A 27366-nucleotide genomic window follows, 5' to 3' on the forward strand; every position below is an offset into this window, starting at 1 on the left:
ACGAATGCGTCGCCGCCTTCTTGTTGGGGAGCACATTGAAAAAGTTGCCTAGCATGACAAGCTGGGTGATCTCCTCCGGGAACTTGGCTTGATGGGACTTGAGCCAATTCTGGGTGGCCCTTGTGATGCCACGGTGTATACCCAGATATATCAGAGCTGCTGCAGAAAGTGCGGGCCGTCTGTGTGCGCTTTTGGCATTCTCACCTTGCTGCTGCTCACCTGTCTGTGCTGCAGCGTAACTTTGGCCTTACTGCTCACCGCCTCATGAGACTGTACGAGCAGCAGCAGGCGATAGTGGAGTTTCAGATGCAGCACGCATATGTCCCAATATTTTGGGGGCTACCCCAATTAAAATAAAAAATAGATATATATAAACAGTGTTGGCTACCTCCTCCTCCTCCACCGCTGCTTCCACCTACATCGCCACTGTCACCGCCTCCTCAACCTCTGGGTCACTTAGTATACTTGTCAGGGATTACTAGTTGATCCAGCACGTAGAATTGTGTCACAAAGATGACTAAAAGGTAATTTATTACCGGGCCTTAGAATGGCCAGACTTAACGTACCAAAGAGTAGTCAGGATACTTGCCGAGGTCAGGGGATACAGAAAGAGACACAACAATAAGGGAAAGCCAGAAATCAGGGATACCAGAACACAGGGAAGTCAAAATCAAAGCTTTAGTAAAAAAACAGAAGAAACTTGAATCAGGAACGCGCTCTCGGACAACCACTAGGGAAACCACGACAGGGCACTGAGCAGGATGAGAACTGGGCCTAAATACCCCTCCTCTGGATGTGATAAGCTGTAATCGACCTTTGACCCACTTGTCCTACTCTTCCCCCTATTTTACTTCCTTTTGCAGCCCTCTAGCCCTTTCCAGGACTTTTTTAGAGGCATTTTTGTGGCCAAAAGTTCAGGTCCCCGTTGACTTCAATGGGGTTCGGGTTTGGGGTCAAGTTCGATCACGAACCTTTTTTTCCAAGTTCGGCCGAACCTGCCGGACCTGAACATCCAGGTGTCCGCTCAACTCTACTTACAACGTAAAGCAAATTGGGTAAAATCAAAGTGAAAGTAAAAGGAATAATATAGGCCTTCAGATATTACATTATGATAACTGTATATATATTGTGACAAAAGTACTCCTTTTCTTTAGTACCTTGTCCTGGGATTAGGGTGTTACACACAGTCTTTTCAGACTTCCCATGCTGGATGAGGTAAAATGACTTGCTCTTCAAATTCAATGGTTCCAAAATTCAACAATGCGCAGTAAGGTATAACAAAGTATAACAAAATCCTTGCTCTTCTGAGCACTAACTTAACAAAATAATAAACTAACTTGGTTGGATGGCTTGTCCATTTCCCAACACAAATAAACAAATATCCACCTTACTTGACATTATTGCAGTCGTTATTCGGCATGTGCCAACCTATAACTTTAATAACACTCAGACACCAATAAGTTCTGTTGGAGTATAACGTCCACAGCTTTATTAATTAATATAAATATATAAATTAACAATTCAGGGTCATTGTCAACAGTACTCCTTTCGTTCCGCTCTCTCCTGTCCCATACCCCCGACAATGACACTACCAAAGAACAAACATTAACATAATTAATAATACATAACATGTAACTCATGGCCTACCAAGAGGCCCCATCTCCATTTGTCTAACTGCAGGGGTGTACTCAGACACCTCTACACCCCTTGGTTCGTAGCCACACTTTTAACTCCGGCCTACTCCAGCCTAGACCTTGGCCTACCAATTTCCTAATCCACCAAACTTCCTGTTTAACCAAGACCTGAAACCACAAGGGAAGTAATTAATGAATGCTTCCCCTTTGTGGCCGCTATTTTGTATAACCAAACACATGGCAAACAAAAGAATGGAGGCCATCTTGTCTCCTGAACGTGGGCAGTGGTACTTGGTCATTGAGTGCCTGAAACTCTTTTCGACTAGGCACTTGCACGAACGCCGGTAAAACTTAGACCACTGCCCGTTCTATTTCCAGACCACCTATACGAACGATGTTCAATAGATATAAACTACTGAACAGGGGGAGCATTCATATCCTGAAATGAAGAGATTCCCTTGCATGGTGTTTGCACAGAAACCTCACAAACAGAGACCGGCCAGGGCACCTATTTCCCTGGAACTGTTTTGGGCTAGCGCCTTGTGCCTGGCCGGTCAAAACTTTACCTCAATGGCATTCCCTTTTCACCGAACTGATATGAGTGATTCTTGGATATGTTATACGCTCAGATCAGGGCTATCGGGGAATGTACTTTGTGTGGTTCCTATGTATGGTTTGTGAAGGGGGTAGAGTATATTTTGTTGGATTTTCTGTACCTGATAGATAATTAAATTAGAGTTTTTTTCTCATGCAATTATCTCTCAGGCACAGAGGATCCTGGGAAACCCCTGTTTTAGTGTGTTGTAAACCCCTTGTAGGGGACTGGGCATAAAAGCCATGTGTGGCCAAATAAAGTTCAGTTGTGCTCCCAGAACTGTGTATCATCCAGTTGCTGGGGAGGAGGTGGGATATTTCTTTGGAGTTTTTCTTGTTCCTGATTGTACTTTGGTGGATCCAGCGGAGAAGAGTCCCTGTTAGGACTAGGGCTCCACTACAGCATGTCAAAAAAGTTAGAATTTGATTTGCATGTCGATGAGTGAAATAAGTATTTGAGCCCTTTGATTTAGTACTTGGTGGCAAAACCCTTGTTGGCAATCACAGAGGTCAGACATTTCTTGTAGTTGGCCATCAGGATTGCACACATCTCAGGAGGGATTTTGTCCAACTCCTCTTTGCAGATCCTCTCTGTCAGGATCTTACCTGATGTGGGAATCCGGTAGGCAGAGATATTTGATACCCTTGCAATTAAACACAGGCCAAGGTGGTCAGGTAAGAATTCACCTGGCTTGTGAGTCTGTGCATGGGGGCTGTGCAGGATATTACTCCAAGTCGCAGTACAGGCAAGGACACAAGCAGGAGAATAGTCGAGGGTAAGTCAAAAGTCAGAGGGTGCCAGAAATCAGGATAAACAAGGGTAAGCCAAAGTCAGAGGATGCCAGATGTCAGGATACACGATAAGATAAAGCCAAGGTCAGGAGCCGACTGGAAGCACTGGATCACAAACACCAACACAGGAACCAGAGTCAATGAACTGATACTGCCCTCAGAGAGAGGCAGTGTTTTATATGTGACTGATTAGGCATCTGCTTCAGGTGGACTGAGAGACTGGAGCAGGAATCATAGGAAAAGTCTAACCCCCTAGTGCTGGAGACAAGGCAAGATCAGACTTCAGGCTGATACATGAGCTGAAAGGTGGTTCTCACCCAGTCCATCGTCCCTTTGATAGGGTGCAATTGTCCTGTCCCCTTAGCAGAACAACACTCTGAAAGCATAATGTTTCCACCTCCATGTTTGACCGTGGGGATGGTGTTTTTGGGGTTATGGGCAGCATTTCTCCTCCTCCAAACACGGCGAGTTGAGTTGATGCCAAAGAGCTTGATTTTGGTCTCATCTGACCACAACACTTTCACCCAGTTCTTCTCTGAATCATTCAGATGTTCATTGGAAACTTCAGACGGGCCTGTACATGTGCTTTCCTGAGCAGGGGGACCTTGCGGGTACTGTAGGACTTCAGTCCTTTACAGCATAGTGTGTAACCAATTGTTTTCTTGGTGACTATGGTCCCAGTTGCCCTGAGATCATTAACAAAAATCCTCCCATGTAGTTATAGGTGGATTCCTCACTGTTCTCATGATCATTGAAACTCCACAAGGTGAGATCGTGCATGGAACACCAGACCGAGGGAGACTGACAGTTATTTTGTGTTTCTTCCATTTGCGAATAATCGCAGCAGTTGTTTTAATCTTTTCACCAAGCTGTTTGGTGATGGTCTTGTAGACCATTCCAGCCTTGTGTAGGTCTACAATCTTGTTCCTGACATCCTTGGACAGCTCTTTGGTCTTGGCCATGGTGGAGAGTTTGGAATCTGATTGATTGCTTCTGTGGACAGGTGTATATTATACAGGTAACAAGCTGAGATTAGGAGCACTCCCATTAAGAGAGTGCTCCTAATCTAAGCTCGTTACCTGTATAAAAGAAACCTGGGAGCTAGAAATCATGCTGATTGATAGGGGATCAAATACTTATTTCACTCATTGAAATGCAAATCAATTTATAACTTTTTTGACATGCATTTTTCTGGATTTTTTGTTGTTGTTGCTATTCTGTCTCTCACTGTTAAAATACACCTACCATTAAAATTATAGACTGATCATTTCTTTGTCAGTGGGCAAATGTTCAAAATCAGCAGGTCATCAAATACTTTCCCCCCTCACCGTGTGTATATATACATACACACACACACAGCCTTGTACATTTAGAAGCCATCTCTAAATACCTTCCTCTTATTTTCTTGTGGCGTCGGTACATAAACGACGTCCTCATTGTGTGGCGGGGTGATCTTGAGGAGTTCAATGACTGTAAAAATCCTCAACGTTAATGATGAGAACTTTACTAGCGAATTTGGTGGATCCAGTCTTAATTTTCTGGATCTGACAATTTCTATCACAGACCAAAACACTATACACACTACTCTGTATAAAAAAAACCTCTAATAATCTCCTTAGATGGGCCAGTTTCCATCCAAAACCTTTGAGGCAGGGTATCCCTCGGGGTTAGACAAAACTGTAGCACCATAGAGAAGTTCAATATTAAAGCAAGTGACCTTAGAAACCAGTTTAGGGAGAAAGAATACCCTAACAAATGCTTGAAATAAGCCTGTAAGAGGGCACTGGAGTCAGACTGTGACATCAAAAGATGACATCAAAAGATTCCAGGGGGATCATTAGACTGACTTCCACCTATAATGCGGGATGGGGAAATGTGAAAGAATCACTTCAGCGCTTCTGGCCATTACTCACTAGCGATGAGCATTTAAAAGTGGTACTCGCCCCTAATGTGACTATTACAGCACGTAGGGGTAAAAACCTTCGAGACCTACTGGCACCAAGTCATCTACAACAGAGACAGCCTCCCTCCACAACATGAACAAAATGCCAGGCTGGACCTCTAAGGGGCATCTGAGGGAATACCCCAACCTATGCAATATCATGGGAAGTATTTCAGGTTTAATGTATACTTTCACTCAATATATTGTTTTAATGTATTAATATACTAATAATTATACTTAATATCAATGTAATATTTCTAAAAAGTTAACTTTTTAGAATTTTGTAGATCTTCCCTGTTCTATCTTATCCTATTTTAAAAAGTTTTATACTGATTTATACTGAAAAAAATATCTCCCCAGAAAAATTATGAGGAAATCAATAACATCAATTAAAAGAACACAATATCTAACTAGCCAAATACATACATTATATTAATTAAAATTTACCAAAATAAGGAGTATGCACAATTTCATTAAAGTGATCTTATTTTTTTTTTAAATCTTTATATTGTTCATAAAGCAATAATAATCTGACATACAGCAAAAAAAACAACATACAACCAAACCAGTACACATCTAAGACACAACAAAAAACAAACCATATAACAAAAACAGTACAAAATCGTACGTACAAAATAAATATTTCTTGTAATGGTTTTATTCTATCTTACTGAGTTGAAGGTTGATAGGGAGGACATTGGGCTCAAAAATTTGATTGTTTATAATATGATTTATAATAAATACCCCTTATTAAATGTAAAGTAAATACTATGCAAATGCTATTTAGCGTATAATTGTGGTTAGCTGTTATTTCTGTGACGTCATTAGTTACAAGTCCTGTGTTTGATTTCCTGGAGTAGATATTTCTGAAAATAGAGGAAAATTGAATTATGTGGACAGTAACGGCAATGCCATGTGCTTCATCAATATTTTATACGTGAATTCGGTAACCCATACAAATTACATTCTCATATTATCTGTGCCCATAGCTCATATAACTATATAAAAAAATATAAACCCTAGTAGAACTAATTTGCAATAACATAGGTCATGTTCATTTGGCATCAGGACATTTGAATACAGAAATAGGCTTATACTGGCTAGATTCTGATTTCTCTGATTATATTTATGGTATCTGGAAAATATGCCAGCAATCCACATCGTGATGCATCATAAATATCAAATAATCTGATTCAGTATAAATCAATGATAGTGCCATAAGATGACATTTTTACATTTATTTTAAGTTTGCCAAATGGGGTTTACAGAGTAAAATATACATGTTTTTGATGCATTTGCTAAATACTTCATCCCTTATGCCATAGATTAATGGGCTTAGGAACCTCGGAAGGCACATAAGAATTAAGAAGTTCATTAGTTTTATAATGGCAACATAAGTTTTAACATTTGACTCTATAATTGAATGCGTTAAGGAGACCATACATAATAGGAGCTGGAAGGCGTGAAGCATGACGGTTTTGCCAGCTTTGGAGGCAGAAGAACTTCCCGATTCAATTTTCCGAGCCACCAACATGACCTTGATGTATGTGTAGAGAATGGTCAGTCCCACCATTGACAAGGTGACTATGAAGGTCAGTGATCTTATTGTGGTCTGTAGTGGGTTCACTGTGACCAATTCCTGTCTGCAGATCACGCACAGTGAGAAGAACATGTTTTCCACCGAGGAGCTCAGGACAAAGATATCTGCTACATTAGGCATTATCCCCATCAACCATATGAATGCAATTACAGTATATGATCTCTGTGGCGTGCAAAACATTATATGTCTTAATGGAAAGCAAATGGCAATGTATCGTTCCAGAGCCATGGCTGCCAAATTGTACGGAGTGATGCGAAATGTTGATGCTGAAAACGCAAGGAGGAAATAACAGATGGGCACAGGCATGCAGATATTAAACAATGAACACATACAGATAAGAAGTCCGGCAACAATATACAATGTGTCATTAATGAGCATATGGGCAAAGAGCACGTAGCGAGGTGTTTCACGGACACGAGGCGTGGTGAAGTAGACATTCAGTATCTCTGTGAAGAAGTAAAGGAAGAAGATAAAGCAAAGTAGTGTCAACATCAAAAGACTAAACCACACATAGAACAAATCGTCTACAAGATTAGAGTTGGAAGTTGATAGCTGAGTCGTATTGGAGAACAGAGTTGTAGAATTCACCATTCTTGAAACAAGATCACAGATTGCTTCTGGTCTTCTCAATCTAGGATGAAAGAGCAAGAATATTATGAATTTATAGCATTATTCGAGGTACAAAAATAAAGTAATATTATTAATATTAGAAGTACAAACTAAGCTCTGCTGAACAGGCTTTTAGGGTAAATCAGTGTAGGAACGTGACAGAAAATCTTTCCAGAGTTCTCTCCATCTACAACAGTATTTCCAGAGTATATCTTACAGGTTTTTTTTTTTCACAAAAGTGAGAATTCAAAGTAAATTTAATATGAATTTTTAATTCTAAGCAAAAATACCCAAACTGCAAGCATGGCGGATAAGTCCAAATCAGCCATTTTGGACTTAAATTAGAAATTCACTTTGAATTCTCACTTTAGTAAATAACCCTGTTACTTACCGAGTAATTATAACATGTGTATGGGCCTAGTAATTACCTCTACCCCTTCCTCTCATTCTCCTATGTTAGGATGGGGTATATATATGGTAGGATGGAGGTTGAAGCTGACTAGCCCACATATGAAAGGACTAGAATGCTCAGCCTCCTGGTCCACTATATACAAGGGTCAGGTGGTCTTCAAACATTCTATACCCAGTAGCGGAAGACCAGTGAATATCCAGTCCCTTTGTTCTTTGTGAATTGGTATAGTCCAACCTGTAGTCAGATATCCTCAAATATCTGGCTACCTAATCATTAGGTAACATTTCCTCCTTTACTAACCCTCCCCTCATTCCAGTATGAAATTATGAAATAATTTTAATAATTATTACTCCTCCTCATTTCTAATTATGTATATAAGGGTCTCCAAAATGCCCATGCTTATAATATTCAGTGTTGTCATACAGTAATTGAAAAGCCCTAAAGGATATAATTAATTTCCTAAGGTTATGAAATCCATAAAGCCTCACTAACCCTCATTTCTACTCCAGTAATAACTACCAGCCTGTAGAGGAACAAATATCTATGCGAGAAGCCATTAATCAAAATATAATGCCTCACGCCCTGCTTTCAAACAGTAAAGGAATTTGTAATGGGTAACATAATTCTTACAGTCAGGAAGGAGTGAATGGACTCAACCATTTCACTGTCAGCATTACATAAGCAGTCCAGAGATTGATAAAGATTGCTACAGCAGTTTCAAATACCTTTATTCTAGAAATATTGGATTTCGCTGTAATTACTGTATGTAGACATTATGCTCAAATGCAGACATTAATTTTCCATAATGTTGCTATTTTTTTATTAAGCTGCACTGCTAGAAATACCTTAGAGGTCTATACAAACAGATATATGCAAATGATTTGAACAATTTTAATTATCTTTTTTTTTGTCACATTTACTGAATGTGAGAAAAATGTATTTTTTGCTTTTATACTAACATTTCAGACCCTGTGTGAACTAATGCAAAATAAAGGACACTGTATACTGTTCAAAGCTTCTCATTTCACAAATATGTTTTATAAAGGCTAAACAAATAAGTAAAAATAAAAGTTGTGTAAATTTAAAATTAAATTTTTTTCATTTGTTTGCAAAGCAATATATACGCAATATAGTTTCTTTATATGCTACCGTGCTATCTATGCATCCCTTAATTTAAATAATTATATGCTAATCCTTTTCAATCGTCAATGCATGCCATTTTGCACAGATTTGCTCCTTTCTGTCCTCATTTCAAGTTTTTCACTGACGGACAATATAATGTCCCAGGGACAGTATTTTTTTTACATTAAAATTCATGGCAATAGTATACAGTTATGGCAAGACAAGAACTTGTGGATTTTAAACAGGTGATTTTTTTTCCCCTGTAAAATATGTAGCTTGGGACAATTAGCACTGGGAATCCATTTACAGTAGAGTTTTCTAGTTTAGGTAATACACACTGTATAATACATCGGAACCATTCATGAAAGGACAACTGTTACCTCAACATTATTTTAATATAATACTTATTTTATCACATTTTGAAAGAAAATGGATAAAAAAAAAAGTATATGTAAAAAAAATAAAAAAATAAAAAATTGAAAAACCGAATCCTTATCTTTAGTTTATGACAGGATCCTTCAGCCATATACAAACACCATGGGTCAGACAGTGTTTAAAAACAGTAAGTCTCTATGGTATTTCCTGTTTCTGTGCAGGGAGTGAAGCAGGAAAGACCATAGAGACTAACTGTGACTGTATATTGGTGAAACATCCTATCAGATACTAAAAGTAGGGATCATTTCCCCTCCCCCCCCCCCCATTTTTTTTACATATACTTCATTTATAAAAAATAATATAACTCCTTTCAAAACGTAATAAAATAATCACTACGTTAAAAAAATATTTTGACGTGATAACTGTACATACAATGCTGTACCAAAGACTTCTGATGCTCAGATTAATGAACAGATCGGTTGATAAAACTGATGATCCCTTCCTTCTTGCTTTGATGCGGTCATGTGACCATTTATAAATCTATTTATCAATGAGTGAATAATGCACGCAGAATGCGTTCAACTGAGCTAGTCATCTGAGTTTGAATAAATGAAATCAGACAAATCTGCTCTGTACCCAGAATACACAGGAGGCCTGCGTTCATTTACCTCTGCATTGCCAGAGATTACTGCAGTAACTTACTGTAACATGTCACACAAAGGGTTATTCACTAAGCTGTGAATGGCAGCCAACTGAAAGCCGAATTGCAAAGTTTAGACTAAAATATCTGAAATCGAGAGTTATTTTCTACTCAGTTAAAGTCACAACTTAGTTATTTTGTCTGCATTTTATAATTTGATTTCAATTTCCAACATTTTTGAGTTTTGTGGATACACCCAGGAAATATAGATTAGATTGTAAAACAAAGTCAAATGCAAAGAAAAGACATTTGTACTAACACATTTACAGTATTTTCAGCTGTATTTAATACATAATGTATATATACTATATAACTGAGCTGGAAACATTCTCTGACTCTCGAATTGACTGTTATTACATGTGTTTTCCAATTCTGTTGTTAAATTATCCCCATTTTCTATTTAGTAAATAAACCATTTTGGAGGTGAATAACTACCTCTCTATCACTCTCAGCCCCCAGCTGGTTATAAATCATGTGAATTGCAGTTCAGCAGCCGTGTACCACTATTCTATATCTGCTGGATCAAATTAAAATCACCTGCCCATTCAACTGATCTTTAGGATCACGGATCCTATTTACTAATATTTGCATTTATTGTTCCTCTGTTACACAAGCTGACTCTGTATTTATAATTACTATTTGGAATGGTAAATAAATAATGCTGCAATTATTCTGTCATACTTCGTATATCAAACATGCTTTGTTTCAAGTAAATAACAGAAATCTGTTTAATTAGGGGGTACTTTTATATCGATTACAATAAATTGTTGGCAGTAGAGCAAAAATAGTTGATTCTAAACTTTGTTCTCTAAAACTTATTTAGTTTAAACAAATTAGCAAATATACAGAAAATTAACAGTTTGTGTTAAAAAGAGAGAGTGTAGCTAAGGCATGACAGAGGAGCAAACTTGGTGATCAGGGATACCTGAAATATATCATATTTATACACGTTTATGGAATGTTTTGTTATTTCATTTTTCATCCTGTACCAAAATTCTAGACATGTTGCGACATGTTCAGGTAAGCTGAGCATTGCAGGACAAGTATTCCTGTAAAATGCAGCAGGTGTTCATAAGTAGCCAGATACAGCAGCCATATAAATTTCAAAGCAAACTGATTATACGTCTTGATATGCACATCGAGACATCCCTAATTCCTCCACCTGGTTGCTATTCAACAGCACTGTACACCTGGAGCAGTGCTGACTCCGGTACAGTGTGGGAGGCGTGGTGGTGGATTAAGAACCGTTTGCTAAAACAACTCCATTATTTAAAAAAAAAAAAACATTAATGAAAGTTTTAATTTTTTTTACTTTTGTCTTACAAAAGTATAGCAGCTCTCAACTCGTCTGAAAATATGAATAGATTGTTTAAATTTGAAACATATCTAAAACTTCCCTAATTTTTCCACTTGGTGAATACACACTTTAACCCTTTAAGGGCCAAACTTCTGGAATAAAAGGGAATCATGACATGTCATGTGTCCTTAAGGGGTTAATATATGTAACAGGGACTAACTAAGACATTTCATTACAAGTCATACTCACGGTGAAGATGTTTATTTCAGTGCAGTCTGTGGCAGTTGTAGGAAACAACTTTTGCCGGATGTCAAATGTCTGTCTGTCAGCCGAAAGTATTTATCCTCATTGTAGTCCCTGTGGTATATACGTCATTAACCCTTTGGCTGCCGTTAGACTTTGCTCCATATTCTGGGATGCATTGCTTGGACCGCAGCTGTGTCTCAGTTAAAAGGTCTCTAGGGCGGCACGTTCTGCTTTTAATAGTAATCAGACGGGTTTGCGATGTCTTATACATTATTACACTAAAACACTGATTAACCTCTTAACCCCTTAAGGACGGAGGCAATTTTACAAGTTCTAAACAAAACAAAACCTGTCACTTGCATTAAAAGTCTGTTCAATCATAATTCACCTCCTTCATATTAAATGCACCAACACTTGTTATATATCATTTTGTTCAGGAGAAACATGGCTTTAATGTCACATCAAATATTAATATATTAAACATATTTTAATATGAATAAAATATTTTAAAAAAAGAGAAATAATGGACTGTTTGCGGTTGTTTGCGGTGCGTTAAACGGGGAGTTTGGTCTGTCACTGTGAAGCGGGCGTAACCCTTACACTACCTGATCGATACAACATCATACCTGATGTTTTAAAGCACGTTATTCCAAACAATTAAGGAATGTTAGGTGATTTATGCCCTTTATGGATTAAAACCAGACTCTGCATCAACTATGTAATTTTCCATGGGAGTTTTGCCATGGATCACCCTCCGGCATGCCACAGTCCAGGTGTTAGTCCCCTTGAAACAACTTTTCCATCACTATTGTGGCCAGAAAGAGTCCCTGTGGGTTTTAAAATTCGCCTGCCTATTGAAGTCTATGGCATTTCGCCCGGTTCGCCCGTTCACGAACATTTGCGGAAATTCGTGTTCGCCGTTCGCGAACGGAAAATTTTATGTTCGCGACATCTCTAATCCTCATCCCAAGATGATACCATATCTCAGAATGCATTCATCTCCAAGGATTCCTCATAGTATTCATTCTGAGACTTGTCCAGAGGATCCAAGCTTTAACTTCTGCTAAGACGTCTTGAGATACGTCATGTTTGATATTGCATAATACACGGCACAGGGGAGGATGGGCCTTAAGCCACTTTCAAACAGTCTGCGCAGAGACTTTACTTTTACAAGGATCTCTTATCATATGCCTCACAAAAAATCCTTAAGGGCGACTTCCCTTGTATGACCAGGATGATTTTCTTCACATAGAGCTATCATCATAGGTAATTCCAATTATTAATAGGCATTCTTTTGTTTTTTACAGTTGCACATTTTTTTGTTATGAAATAGGATAACATGCTAGGAACACTTATTGTAATTCAAAAAACACTTATATGTAAAGTTAACGAGAATCATTGCTAAGAATATCATGTCGTTCTATACTGGAATGCAGAACGTCTAATAGGTGGGTCAGCGCAGTACGTAACCAAAGATCAAGAGGTGGCTTGCATTGTGTAGGTAAAACTCTAATGGCAGGCTATGTAATATGCATGTATGTGCGTTGTGTACAACCACTACATCGCGCTCAATAAATGAAATAGTCTCAGGATTAGCAAAGTGCATTGCGATAGTTATAGTGCCACATCAATAGCTACCAGTTATGAGAGCTCCATCTACAGAAAACAATATCACAATTTTGGAAATACTATGCACTTTTGATATACTAACATCAAGGCTGGTTGCAAACGTGACTTAGATATTTCTTGTTAGGCTTAGACTATTGATTAGTTTAGGCACTGTATCCGATAGAAATTCCCCGAGGGAGCCTCCCCAGGTAAATCAGGCTAAAGTCTTTCTATGAGATCAAAATAAAGGAAACATGCTAGTAAAGTAAAATTAAACAGTTGTTACTCAGTTCCCGTGCTCAGTACTGAGGTTAGCCAATGCCTCTCTGAGGTGCCCCACTTTCCTGCCAAGTAAGTCTCTGTTGCTGGCCTTGTTGCCCCGCCGAGTAGGGTCCCACATGCATGGTTTGGAGGGAATTGTAGGTATGATAAAACAGGCTTAACTGTGGATCAATAACAGGGAGCGGCTAGGTAAGTTCGGCAATTGCGGGTCTGTGTCCTCCGGTGTTAGGGGACTTGCAGCGTGGATAACAGAGCTGCGGAGGGTTGTTCTGCCACTTTCAGCCGATGCCCTTGCTGTGTGCTAGCCCAGGGCGTGGATGCGAGTTGAGGCTTAGGGAGTCCATATAGCCCTGTGAGTTCTGTTGGTTGTCGGTGTGTCGGGGACTTGGGGTGATGCGGTGATCCCACAGGTGTGGTTGATGCCGATTGGCTGCACCCTGCTTTGCCATGTGGGGTTCTGCTTCATTCGTTCTCCGGCGTGAGCGCAGCGATGTGTGTTCTGACTGGGGCCCACGGCTTAGTTCACGGGCTGGAGCGAGTCCCTTAGGCCTTCTTTGTGCCGGTGGGTGACGCTGTGATGCGTGGCCCTTTTGCCCGAGTGATCTGGGTACACGGGGCAAGCCTCTGCCGGAACGCTGTGTGCTGCAGCATCGACGTGTTGGGCAGACATGTTTGCGTTGGTGCCCTGCTCGGATGGTCTTTGGTGTTGGGTGATGCCTCAACCGTCGAGCTGTTTGAGGTGGGTCACTGGGTTGCGGTCGCTTTGAGGGAGCAGGAGGCCAGGCTGGTGTGGTTTGATTCAGCTTACGCTCCAGCTTCCTCCAGAATGCTTCGAAATGGAGGTTAAGTCGTGTAAGAATATCATATTTGTCGAGTGAGCCATCGGCACATGTCGGATCCGCCATTTTAGGTCGGCCTCCGGTTGCGGGCGACTTTCCATTTTTCAGCTTATCTGGGATAGCAACCCCAGTGTGGACCGGGATCACCCCCGCCGGTCCAGGGGGGGGGGGGAGGGGGGTAGCAGGGTTGATTTGTGCGGTTGTCATCTCCAGGGCGCCTCCGGCTCAGGGGAGCGGCCGCCTCCCCCGCCCGGCGTACACTAGGCCGCGATGCCGTTCGTGGCTCCATCTGGCTCCAGGTAGGTAGCAGAGTGGCCCGCTGTGTGCCCTTTATCGTGGGCGACCAGTGGGTGTTTGATACTGCCTGTTGTGTAGCTTGTTTGAGTCGTTTTCTGCTCGTTTTGTGGAGATTGTGCTGGAGCTCATGGAAAACACGACTCTCCGCCATGATGGTTAGGCCCCGCCCCCTTCTTTTGTTTTTTAACGACAGAAAAATTAGCATGGTTTACGCATGTCTCTTAGAGTGTGACCTTTTTTCGTGGAGCAGAGAGATCTAAATCCATAACTGCATAATATTCCTTTTTTTATCATTAACAAAGCAAATCTCTACTAAACAGGTAGAGATTGATAGATATAGAAAAACATGTACTAAAAAAACTTACCAAAATCAAAAAGGAGAAGTCAAAATAAGATTAACACTACACACAAATCTAATATAGGAAACAAAATTTGTGCTTTTGGTGCTTAAAAGGGGAGCCCAAATGACACTGCAACCACTACAACTTGACTAACATATCAGAATATGCACACGCCTACAGGCTAGCGGTTCCAATAGTGATGGCAAAAGATGAAGGAGGGACTTCGGATAGGTTTAAAAAGAATTTATTGAAAATTTAATATAAAATAACTCAAAAGTGCTGAGTTATTTTATTTTATATTACATTTTCAATAAATTATTTTTAAACCTATCCGAAGTCCCTCCATCACCTTCTGCCATCACTATTGGAACCGCTAGCCTGTAATGGCACCCCCGAGCCTACTATGTAGAGCCTGGTACGGCTCTGGAAAATGTGAGTGGCAGTGCTACGTTTATCCACAATTTTATACTATTGTACAGTTCACACTATGTTGTGTTTTATTCCTATTTTTTAGGTACCATTCTATTGTATTTCAGCATATGTTGGTAATATAGAAATTTTATTAATTTTTCATTTGCACTGGGTTTGTGTATATACTGTGTATATTATCTGGTTTATTTTATTGGGTGTTATTGGGAAACACCACTACATCAGTTACACTACCCACTAACTATTCAAGCTACATAAAAATTATTTTGACTTAAACTGTGAAGCGCATACACACTATTCGTTTATACTTGACATGCGCACAGTCGATTATTCGGCAGGTGCGCTGTTTACCCCAACCCCCCAATAACTTACAGATACCGTATTTCTGTTGGAATAAAAAAGTCCACAGCTTTATTTATTATTATAAACAAGGTAACAAATTGGGGTCATTGCCACAAAAGTAAATATACCTCCACCCCCCACCGTACATAAATTACCCCCGGCAATGACCCCGCCAATAACAATAAATAACATTATAAATAACAAATAACACATAACACATGGCCTACCAAAGAGGCCCCATATCCATAACTTTTTAAACTGTAGGGGTGTACCGAGACCCCCCTACACCACCTGGTTCGGAGCCACCGATGAGCTCGAACCCACAAACCATTTCACACTCCAGTTTAATCCAGCCTAACCAATTTATACTCCTCCTACCTTCCAATTACCCAAGCCCTATCCCGCCGCTGTGACCAAACGGGAACTCCAAAACAACAGGGAGGGTGGGAGGGACAATTACCAGGTAAGTGTCAGTTTAGTTAAAATGTCCCTTAGTCATAAAATGGCCGCTTAATATACTCCTATAGTCCAACCCCCATTTACCAATAACCACACCCCTTTAACTGGTTACTCCCCTGCCTACTCCTGGCTCTGTCAAGGCCCACTCCCCTGACTGCGCTGTTCCATGGGCTACAATAGACAGGTTATACATGTTTAATGAGTGTTTAGACTTTAGAATATTGGATCTTAGAAACCGACGAGATGTGTAGAGGTAATTTTGTACAATATGCTATGTATCTTATTATGACATACTGAAACACAGTTTTTCTTTCTCATAAATGAGAATGTGTTACATGGACGTAAGATGTGCTTTTACAAAACTTTTACAATAATTTACTCCAACAAATGGATGCTCTCAACGATGTAAGGATCCTAATGATCCACATGACATCGGTCCATGTGATATGGTGTATTAAATCATTCTGTGCGATCCTTCCAGCCCTCCTGAGCGATACGTCTTGATGCCGGACAGGAAAAGGGATCCTTGGTGACCTCCACTTCTTTCTTGATGTGCTGACATGCACTGATCAGACACCAAAATAAAACTGTGAAAAAAGAGTGTACTAAACTGGGGCTTCTCCCAAATTAAAAATAACAATATAAAACTAAATTATTAACTTCTCTATCCATACAAAAAACAATCAGAAAAACAAAATATAAGTCAATACTAATATGTGTTGCCAGTACTACAATTTCCAGTCTGTGTGAAACAGTTCTCCAAATTCCTACTAAATGCTACAACAAATCATGTAAAATCTATCATCCCAGTGATTTAACATGTCATGTGTAATCCAGTTTCAATCACATGTAAACACTCTCAGTATAACAATTGGGTGTATGATAGCAGATAAACATGCAAATCATATTAAAATGTGCAAGAAAAATCTGTTGTGCAAAATTACAAATGTGGGTTTAATACCATAGGATACAATAGTTTTGGAAGTAGTCCTTGATGAACCTCAGGAAAAGATAAAAATAAATACAATAGGACAGATGGTTCAAAACCACAACATATATAAAGGTTAAAACATGTAGGTCGACTAGTGAAGATATCTGAGTTTTTTCAGTCTTGTGATTAGCGGCATTTAGTGAATAAGCCCCATAGACTTACAAGCTATGTTCTATTCACTGTATAGAGGGTATTGGCTGTTTACAAGTTTCAACTTTATACCTTCTTAACACACCCCCCCCCCCCCAAATTACTGCTGGCCTGACTAGTAACCGCAGTCAAGTCCCAACTAATCACTCTCCTTTTTTTAAGTCACTTTGTGAAGTCACTTTGAACAACTTGTGACCGTGTCAGTTCATGGTGGCTCCCCAGTCCTGGAAAGAGATTTCAGATTAAACCAGAGATTGATACAATAATAGAAGTCCATGGGGGTGTGGCTACGACCTTGACCAAGATGGCCGCTTAATCTGTGTGCTCCGCTCCACTATACCCCTAAAAAGCGATTGTTTATAGCCACAGACAACAGATGGGTCGCAACCGCCGCACGGAGCCCTCCAAGACACAGCGGGGCTCCCAACAGAGCCAACCTCAGGGCCCAATGGATACTTTTCTCCAGCCTAATCACAGACCCGGCAGGGAACATGCGGGCCCGGGATCGGCGTCACCATCTCCTGCCTCATCAACGGGCACAGAGCACTCCGCACTTGAACATATAGGAGAAGAGCTTCGATCTATTGCGGCCTCCATGGCCACTAAAATGGACTTGCTTACCCTCACTACCACAATACAGGATGCTCTACGGGCGGAGATGGTGGGCATTAGAACGGAAGTAGCCACCCAAGCAGGCCGCATAGAGGCCCTGGAACACTCCGTGGAGGCCCAATCCACCAGGATTTCAGCAACTGATCTGGCGATCTCACGACAAGGAGACATGCTCCTCGACATGAGAAGACACCTGGAGGACAACAGAGGCTGCAGGTGCAACATCCAGGTCCAGGGGGTCCCGGAGACAGGCGGGGATGAAAACGCAGCGGAGGTTCTGACAGGCCTCTTTACAATGATGTTGCAAAATGATGCACCCCAACACTTCGAATTCGAACGGGCCCACAGAGCTACACGCCCGCGCTCAACTGAGGACGGACCGAGGGACCTCATATGCTGCCTCCACTCCTTCCCTGTCAAAGAGTCTATCATGAGGAAGGCCCGTGAACGCCTAGAGTGGACATACCAGAACTCCCAGGTCTCCATTTATAACGACCTATCCCCCCTTACACTTGACGCCAGGAGAGCACTGAAGCCGGTTACAGCTACCCTACGCGAACGCCACATCAACTACAAGTGGGGCTTTCCCTTTCGCACTGCTGGCCCGCCATCAAGATGGTTGGATATCTGCGAGGTGGCCGGCGGAGATCCCGCGTTTTCTGGAGACCCTGGGGTTGCCACCCATTCCAGTCACTAATTGGGTCCTTGGGCCCACGGGGCCTGGCCCGCGGCCACAGAGAGCACAGCGGAGACACAGAGACGGATCCCCCCCCGGGGCAACCTCCTAGGCGGCGCATGGATCCGGGGGGCCAGGCTGAGTGAGTAACCTCCCCAGAAGTGGGAACCCCGTCCCTGTGTTCCTGGTTCCCGCTACCCCATTGAGACAGCACCACACCGTTTACCCTGGGGCCCGAGACTGCTTCCCCCGCGGGTGACTCTCCCTCCCTCCCCCCCTCCGGGCTTATACTAACTGTGCTACCGCCCTCACGGCAGACGCCAGGGATGATCCCGGCTAGACCCCATTGGAACAAGGGATACAACCTACACACCAAGGGCCTAATACGTAGGCTCAGCCTCTGGGCCTCACCCCCCCTCCCCCGCTCTGGACATGGCCTGCACAAAGATCTGCATGGATGGGAGGAGGTGGGAGAGGGGACACAAATCCCAACAGGCCGCTTGCTATAGTCGTCTGCTTTATGTTTGGGTGGGGGATACTGGGGGGCCGAGGAACATCGGGCAGGCTATAGAAGCAACGTTAGAGCCCTGGACATAACTAGGCCACTGAAAACCTGGCTGGACACCTCCCCCTGAAGCACATACAGAGCGAAGACCTACTGGAACACCGCCCAATAACGGAGTTGTTTGTCTTCCCACTTCAAAACAACTATATATCTTCCGGACAGGGATTTAGTATTGGAACTCTTTGATAACACGTTAAATTGGGTCATGTACGGGACACTGAGCACACCCGGTGCCTGTAATCCTACCATGTGTTGAACGGGGGGGGGGGGGGAGGGGGGATGCCGCATGGGGATCAGGGAAGGAGCATAAGTGATAGGGTCACCTTAGACCATGGTACACATTACTCCCCCCCCCCCCTGTTATGAATACACAAGAGATGGGTGAGCTGCATCTGTGGAGGGGGGTGGGGGGTGATGTCGACCCAGACCGACACACGTGTTCTGCCGGACCCACTGTCCATACACGACCGGGGGAGGGGGGTGGGAGGTTATGGGGGTGACGAAGGGCCTCTCCTCACAAAATATGTTGGTACTCTGACCGTGGGGCGGACATGACGGGCAACACCACTACACGGGGGGACGGGGCATGAACCACGCAGGGGGGGACGCCCCCTGGGAAATACAGGACAGACGGGAGAACGGAGACGGTTGGCCGTTATATTGTTATTGTCATACTGTTTAGTTGCGACTCATCTTGTTGCTCTGTTAACCTTACATGTTAATACTTGCACCAAATCGCCTTATGCAAAGAGTGTGATCAGCAAAAGAGGGGTACCATGTGAACGGCTATACCTCCTTCACACACACCAGATACCACTTGGTCGAGTACTGACCCATGCACCTCAACCCACACTCGTGCTCACACCCTACGGTGGACCACAGCGGGACACCGTCTATAGGTCTGGTTACCGGGACTTGCCCCCTGGGCTACCCACTGTAGCACGAGTCACCCCACTTCTTGGGGTAGCCCACGAGGGGTATTTCTTACCCCGGCATAAACGCCCATTGGACAGGGCGTCTACTTTTCTTTTCCTCCTCTTTCTTCTACCTCCTAACCCACCCCTATCTCTGCGCTCACCCGCTACCTCCCGGTCATCGCCTTCTCTCAGTCCCTCCCTTCTCCTCACCTCTACCCCGCTGCCGGCTAAGGAAGACTCCTTCCCTCCCCGCCCCTATTTGCCCGCCACGCGGAGTGCCGGATACCGAGTTGGGGTGGTGGGAGGGTCTGGGATCCACTATACACATACCACATACACCGGAACATCATGGCCTATCGGCCGGCTCCCATATCTGTCCTCACCCTTAATTGCAGGGGACTGAACATACCGGAATGGAGAGCTCACCTACTGCGGGAACTTAAGAAAATACACACCTCGGTGGTGATGCTCCAGGAAACGCACTTTAGATCTGGAACGGCACCTAAGCTTCAGAATAAGTCGCATCCGACAAACCATTTCTGCAACCATCCCAAGGCAAGGAAAGCTGGAGTGGCGATCCTATTATCCACGGAATTGAAATTCCAAGAGCTAGATAGCGTCAAGGACATGCAAGGCAGATACCTCTTTCTAAAGGGGGCAATTGCAGGCAAGATATACACATTCGCCAACATTTACGTCACCAATAAACGACAAGCCATATTCCTGAGAGGCACCCTGGCCAAACTGAGCGACTTCGCAGAGGGCATTCTGGTCCTCAGGGGGGGGATGGGGGGGACTTCAATGTCCCACTGGATCCCATCTTGGATTCCTCCACGGGACACAGTAGCATCACCCAACTACATATACGTGCTATCCGGAGAGATTTGGGCGACATGGACCTAGCAGACTGCTGGAGAACACTCAACCCCTCTGTGAAGGACTTTACATATTACTCTACACTTCACGACAGATACTCCTGCATCGACTACCTCTTTATTAGACAAACGGGGCTATCATGACTGATATCCGTCAAGATAGAACCCGCAACCTGGTCGGATCATGGCCCAGTTATAGTAGAGCTCGAATCTCCACTCTTTCGACCCTTCACGTGGACATGGAGACTCAACAAGGCTCTCCTCCTGGATCCTGGCACGCGGGAACGAGTCTCCCAAGCACTGACCCACTATTTCCAGGATAACGCAACCCCAGACATCTCCCCGATATCGCTCTGGGAGGCCCATAAAAGCGTTCTTCGGGGCATGCTCATACGCATAGCCTCACACAAGAAGAAGGCAGCGATGAGTGAGATGGCTAACCTCTACAGACGAATCGCAGACTGGAAAACCAGCATAAAAGGTCCCAACTCATGGAGACATACAGGGACTTGATGCAGGCCAGGCGACAACAAAAGGAGCTCCTAATGAAACGCCACCTCCGCTCCCTACAACACTCTAAGGGCTTCTTCAATACTCATGCTAACAGAGGGGGCAGATTCCTTGCCCGCTTACTAAGGGGCCAGACGCCCCGCACCCAGGTACGCAGGTTACGCCTCTCCTCGGGCAGTGTCTCTAACCTCCCGACGGATATTGCGGGGGAATTCAAAACGTTCTACTGATCCCTATACAACCTCGACGCGATGGAAGCCCGATCACCGGCAGCAGCGACAGTGGCACACACGCAAGAATACCTCCGCGATGCGATCGGGCCAACAATACCACCAGATACGGCGATCGAACTGGAAGCTCAGGTCACTAGCAGCGGCCCTGAAAGCAGCCAAGAAGGGTAAGGCACCTGGTCCGGACGGATTCTCCACAGGTTATTATAAAACCTTCTCGTCGACAGTCCTGCCATGGCTAACGAAGGCCCTCAACCCTGTCGCAGACGGGGGTCACTTCGGAGCCGAATCCCTAGCGGCCACCATACCTGTCCTCCCCAAACCCGGGAAAGATCCAGCACTCTGTGGCAGTTATCGTCCGATCTCGTTGCTAAACGTGGACACAAAACTTTTTACAAAGGTGCTCGCTACCAGACTCCAATCCGTCCTTCCCTCCCTTATACACAAGGACCAGACGGTATTTATACCCGGACGGGAGGTGAGAGACAGTACTTTACGACTTTTCGCACTGCAACACCAAGCGAGAAAAACACGCAACCCCTCCTTCTGCTTTCCACAGATGCTGAGAAGGCTTTCGACCACGTGAAATGGCCTTATATGTTTGCCACTCTGAGTCAGATGGGGCTGGGACACAGGCTCCTCACAATCATTCGGGCTCTGTACGACAAGCCAAGGGCCACGGTACAAGTTAATGGAGCCCTCACTGATGATTTCAGGATCTCCAATGGAACGAGGCAGGGATGCCCTCTATCCCCACTACTTTTTGCCATATCGTTGGAACCCTTGCTTCAGACGATACGCCAACACCCAGACATCAGAGGCTTCGCATACGCGGACGATCTCCTTTTCTACATAATGAGCCCTCGAATGGCGATGCCCTGCTTGCTGTCGGAGTTCGAGAGATTTGGCACAATCTCAGGTTTCAAACTTAATTTATCCAAATGCGAAGTGCTAAACGTCTCTATGCCCGAAGATGAATACACGGCTTTGGACTCACTGTTCCCGTTCCGGTGGTGCTTTCAAAAATTATTCTGAACCAGATCAACAACTAGTATACCCACTCACATTTATCAGAGCCTCGAATGGCTGTGTGTGATAAGCAATGGAGCCAATCAAGGGTGATTCCCTCCCTTCTCCCAACAATAAACTGCAAGCACTCTCCCTCAATATATTTACATTGAAGAAAAAGAGAAATATAGTGCAACACTCTAAAATAATTCCATATGTAAATAGATGATAAGGTTTTCACTCACGTGTACCAGAGTCTTAGGGTTGGCTCACTTATCAGCATGTTGGTGTCTCTTATAGAAGCGACACCTCACTCCCATGTGTAGCTCTTGCTTTATCTTTTAAAAGAGATGTGACTCATAATTTGGCATATTATCAGATATGTCTTTATTTTGTATTGAAACCTTTAAAAACTTTGAAAACCTGTAAAAATAAAGACTTTGGTAAATAAAATGTTTTTCACCTACTTGTAGACTTCCTCAATCAGTAATTTGTGTCTCTAAAATTCTTGGTTTTTAGATCCCCTTAGTGACATCTTGTTTACCCAGGGTGTTTGTTTCATGCCTCATTTTCGTGATTCCTTAAGCAGGGTCAATGTTCCAATCCTCATTTCCAGTTTATCCAAGCACTATTTATGTTCAGAAGGGCCATCCAGCTTCCCAATGAGGTCTGGCTCTGCTACATAACCAAACTGGCTTGTGTTCCATCTGCCAAAGCAGCCATGTTGCCATATTGATAGAAAAAAAAAATACAATATTACCCTTGTGGCATGCAATACCAGTAGTGAAATTGGGGAATAAACAATAATAAATTACCCCTTAAACGGTAGTGTGAAGACTCCTCTGTGTCTTCGCAAATATAGATATGAATAAAAAATACACAACCTAAAATGGATAAGAACAAAGAGGGACCACAAATAGTGTAGATAAAATAAAACACCATAGAAAAATAAAAACTAAGATACACTTGTACAAATGTATAGATAAATTAGGCGGAATATATAATTCATTAAGAATATATAAATGAAGCCTTATTTTCTTATCTTCTCCTACTCTTTATGCTTTTAAGGTAAGAGAGATATACAAAACATAGTGTACAACTGTATAAACACAAAGGAAATACTTTATTAGATTGCACTCACAGGAAATCAGTAGTTAAAAAGCCCATCAAAATTGCAATGTATCTTCAGTATCCAGGAAGAGGCTGGTATACACACAGGATAAGAAGCATGCGAGTATGAAACAAAATATATAATAAAATCTGCAACATAAAAGCAATCCTGCCGCCCTATGCGTTTCGTCCTAAGACTTCGTCAGGGGAATCCGGCTAGTGTCCTACAGTCTTGTCTTCAATACCATTTAAATGTCTTGCTTGTTTCTACCTCAAAGCTTGTTAGCCAATCCGGGACGGGTCCTTCATTAAGTCCACCTGTAAAAAATAAACATAATCTCCCACGAACCGCACCTCCTTCCGGGCTTCTGCGTGTCAAGCCTCATTTTAGACAATATCGGATGTGACGTCACCTTCATCTCATGGCGATGGAATGCATATGCGTTCCATTACATCCATTACGGACGGAATCTTCATTTATTGACTGTACATTCCAGACGTAAAGAATACTTAAATAATAGTCCTCACCAAGTCCTTATAGATACAGGGCGGAGTATGTGGAAGAAAGGATTACAAAAATCCATAATTAAAACACAAGTTTCAATACAATCAAGTAATCACACAATTAAAACCTTTACAGATTCTATATCAAATAAATCATGAAAATATTAAGAGTGCAAATATAATAACACATACTAAAAATGAATAAAATTAAGTTTATACAATTAACCACAAAATTGTAATAGGCAGAGGGGAGGAGTCATTTAATAAAAAGCACACCATATCGAAGTCGACATTCTTTCCTTCAGGCTGCATAGTTTTAAGGGTGTAGATCAAATAACCCTCTCTTTGCCTCAATTAAAGCACTAAGTCCCCTCCTCTTTCATCAAGACAAACTTTTTCGATCCCTATGCAAGAAAAACTGCCAGAAATAAAGCGCCGGCAGTTGTTACAGTGCACTGTAACTGAATGGGTTATTCATTTCTTTTTAACAATGTTCTAAAAATCGTCTTTTAAGTGGTCTAATCGTCCTGCCAACATATTGTACCCCACACCCACATGTTAAAAGATATACCACATGTGTGGTGTTGCAGGTAATATGTTCTTTAATGAGAAATCTTTTTTCCCGTATTATTACTTTTAAAACTATCAATTTTATATATAGAGTGCTTGCAACTCTTACATGACCCACAGGAATAAAATCCTCCATTGTTTCTTTCTTATTTATCTTTGTTCCTAAAAGTAGTTGGTGCTAACAAACTTTGAAAACTTCTACCTTTCTTAAAGGTAATTTGTGGAATGGAAGGGAGTTCGGTTTTCTAAAAATGTCTTCTAGTACGAGTGGCCAGTGCTTATTAAGTATCTTTTTTTTTATTTTTGAGGCATAGACATTGTATTGTGTATTAAAAGAAAATGCTAATTTATTGGTAGGGGAGGGGGGGGGGGGGGAGGGGGATGGGTTTCTTATTTAATAAAAGGTCACCTCTATTTTTGGATTAAAAATGGGAGTAAATGAACTAATGAAAATTGATTATCATTAATATAAACCATAAATTCTGTTAAAGTGTCTTCAGTGCCATTCCATATAATTAAAACATTGTCTACAGGTGATACACGAAAAATTTGAATATCGTGCAAAAGTTCATTCATTTCAGTAATGCAACGTAAAAGGGGAAATTAATATATGAGATAGACGCATTACATGCAAAGCAGGATAGTTCAAGCCGTGATTTGTCATAAGTGCAATGATTATGGCTTACAGCTCATGAAAACCCCAAATCCACAATCTCAGTAAATTAGAATATTGTGAAAAGGTGCAATATTCTAGGCTCACAGTGTCCCACTCTAATCAGCTAAGTAAGCCATAACACCTGCAAAGGGTTTCTGAGCCTTTTAATGGTCTCCCAGTCTTGTTCAGTAGGAATCACAATCATGGGGAAGACTGCTGACCTGACAGTTGTGCAGAAAACCATCATTGACACCCTCCATAAGGAGGGAAAGCCTCAAAAGGTAATTGTGAAGGAAGTTGGATGTTCCCAAAGTGCTGTATCAAAGCACATTAATAGAAAGTTATGTGGAAGGGAAAAGTGTGGAAGAAAAAGGTGCACAAGCAGCAGGCATAACCACAGCCTGGGTAGCATCGTCAGGAAAAGGCAATTCAAAAGTGTTGGGGACTTTCACAAGGAGTGGACTGAGGCTGGAATCATTGCATCAAGAGCCACCACACACAGACGGATCCTAGACATGGGCTTCAGATGTCGTATTCCTCTTGTCAAGCCGCTCTTGAACAACAAACAACGTCAGAAGCGTCTTACATAGGCTAAAGAAAAACAGACCTGGTCTGTTGCTCAGGGGTCCAAAGTCCTCTTTTCTTATGAGAGCACCTTTTGAATCTCATTGGGAAACCAAGGACCCAGAGTCTGGAGAAAGAATGGAGAGGCACACACTGCAAGATGCTTGAGGTCCAGTGTGAAGTTTCCACAGTCTGTGTTGATTTGGGGAGCCATGTCATCTGCTGGTGTTGGTCCACTGTGCTTCATTAAGTCTAGGGTCAACACAGCCATCTACCAGGAGATTTTGGAGCACTTCATGTTTCCTTCCGCAGACAAGCTTTATGGGGATGTTGACTTAATTTTTTATTTTTTTTGTAGTGCATGTGTGAACATAACATCCTGCATCGTCACATCGATCTTGAGCAACGTTGTGGGTCAAGTATTGTGGGTCATTCGCGTTCTAGTGTGTATAGTATGCGCGGGAAGGTGGGATTGGTGGGGTTCGGTGGGTCCCCGTCGGGTCGTCGCTAAAAGGCTAAGTAGCCCCTACCCCGTGGGAGCTTGGTCCCTAAGTTGTAGCTCATGGTCCTCTGTCGGGGGGGGGGGGGGGTTGTGTGTGCTGATAATGCTGGGGGGGGGGGAGGGAGGGCAGGGAAGGTCCATGTACCCTATAGTCGGTGCTCCTTACCGTGATCCAGTCCCTGCATGGTGGTGGCTATGCGGTGAGCAGTCTGGTGGCCCTATGGTGGGTGCGCGGCGTGCACCCAGATGTGCAGCGCTTGGTGTGAAATAAAGATTAATTAAGAAAAAGGAACGATAAACCATAACAATCAAAAACACAACAAAAGCAGCAAGGACAGTCTTAGTGTTAGCCACAGTAGGGAGTCCGGTACTATGTCCAGCGAGCCTTCAGCCCGCACCAGGCAGTAGGGGGCGCCCTGCTGGAGGCCTAGCGCTGTGGATCTCTTGCGGACAGTCCTGTGTTGGTCGCTGCGCCTGTGTGCCCTGTGGGCTTTCTGGGTACGAATGGTGCCTTGCCAGCTGGGTTCCAGGTGTGGGGCTGGGCCGCTACTTGCAGTCTCTCAGTCTGGAGTGTGTCCTTTGGGAAGCCCAGCTTCACCAGGGTCGCCTCTGCCTCTCCAATATCATGGACCGGGTAGGAAGCACTGTCCTTTGTGACCATCAGCGTGTGGGACGTTTTCCAACGGTAGTTGATATCTTGATTTCGTAAGAACGTAGTGAAGGGTTGCAGTGTTTTCCTCCAAGCTAGGGTACTCCCTGAGAGGTCCGCATAAAAGTTGAGCTGAGAGGTCTCGAATTGGTACGGAGTTTGACCCCTGAGGGAGCCCAACACTGCGGCCTTGTTCTGGCCGGTCTGGAAACGGACGATCAGGTCCCTTGGGGCCGTGGCCGGTGCCCGGGGTGGTTTTGGAATCCGGAATGCGCCATCAATTGTCATCGATTTGGCTTGTCTGGGGGTCAGGAGCGCACTCAGGAGCCATCTGAGGAAGTGTGGTAGCTCAGCGTCC

The 27366-nt window shown here is 43.0% G+C and overlaps 1 protein-coding gene across 1 annotated transcript; it reads right to left on the reverse strand.

The window, feature by feature from the left end:
• Nucleotides 1–6199: 6199 nt before the first annotated feature.
• LOC134585449 (odorant receptor 131-2-like) lies at nucleotides 6200–7153 on the reverse strand. The gene has a single exon (XM_063440869.1). The coding sequence runs from the start codon at nucleotides 7151–7153 to the stop codon at nucleotides 6200–6202; it is 954 nt and encodes a 317-aa protein (XP_063296939.1).
• Between the last annotated feature and the right edge of the window lie 20213 nt (nucleotides 7154–27366).

This window comes from Pelobates fuscus, chromosome 1, assembly GCF_036172605.1.
Source record: "Pelobates fuscus isolate aPelFus1 chromosome 1, aPelFus1.pri, whole genome shotgun sequence".
In the NCBI taxonomy this organism is placed as follows: domain Eukaryota; kingdom Metazoa; phylum Chordata; class Amphibia; order Anura; family Pelobatidae; genus Pelobates; species Pelobates fuscus.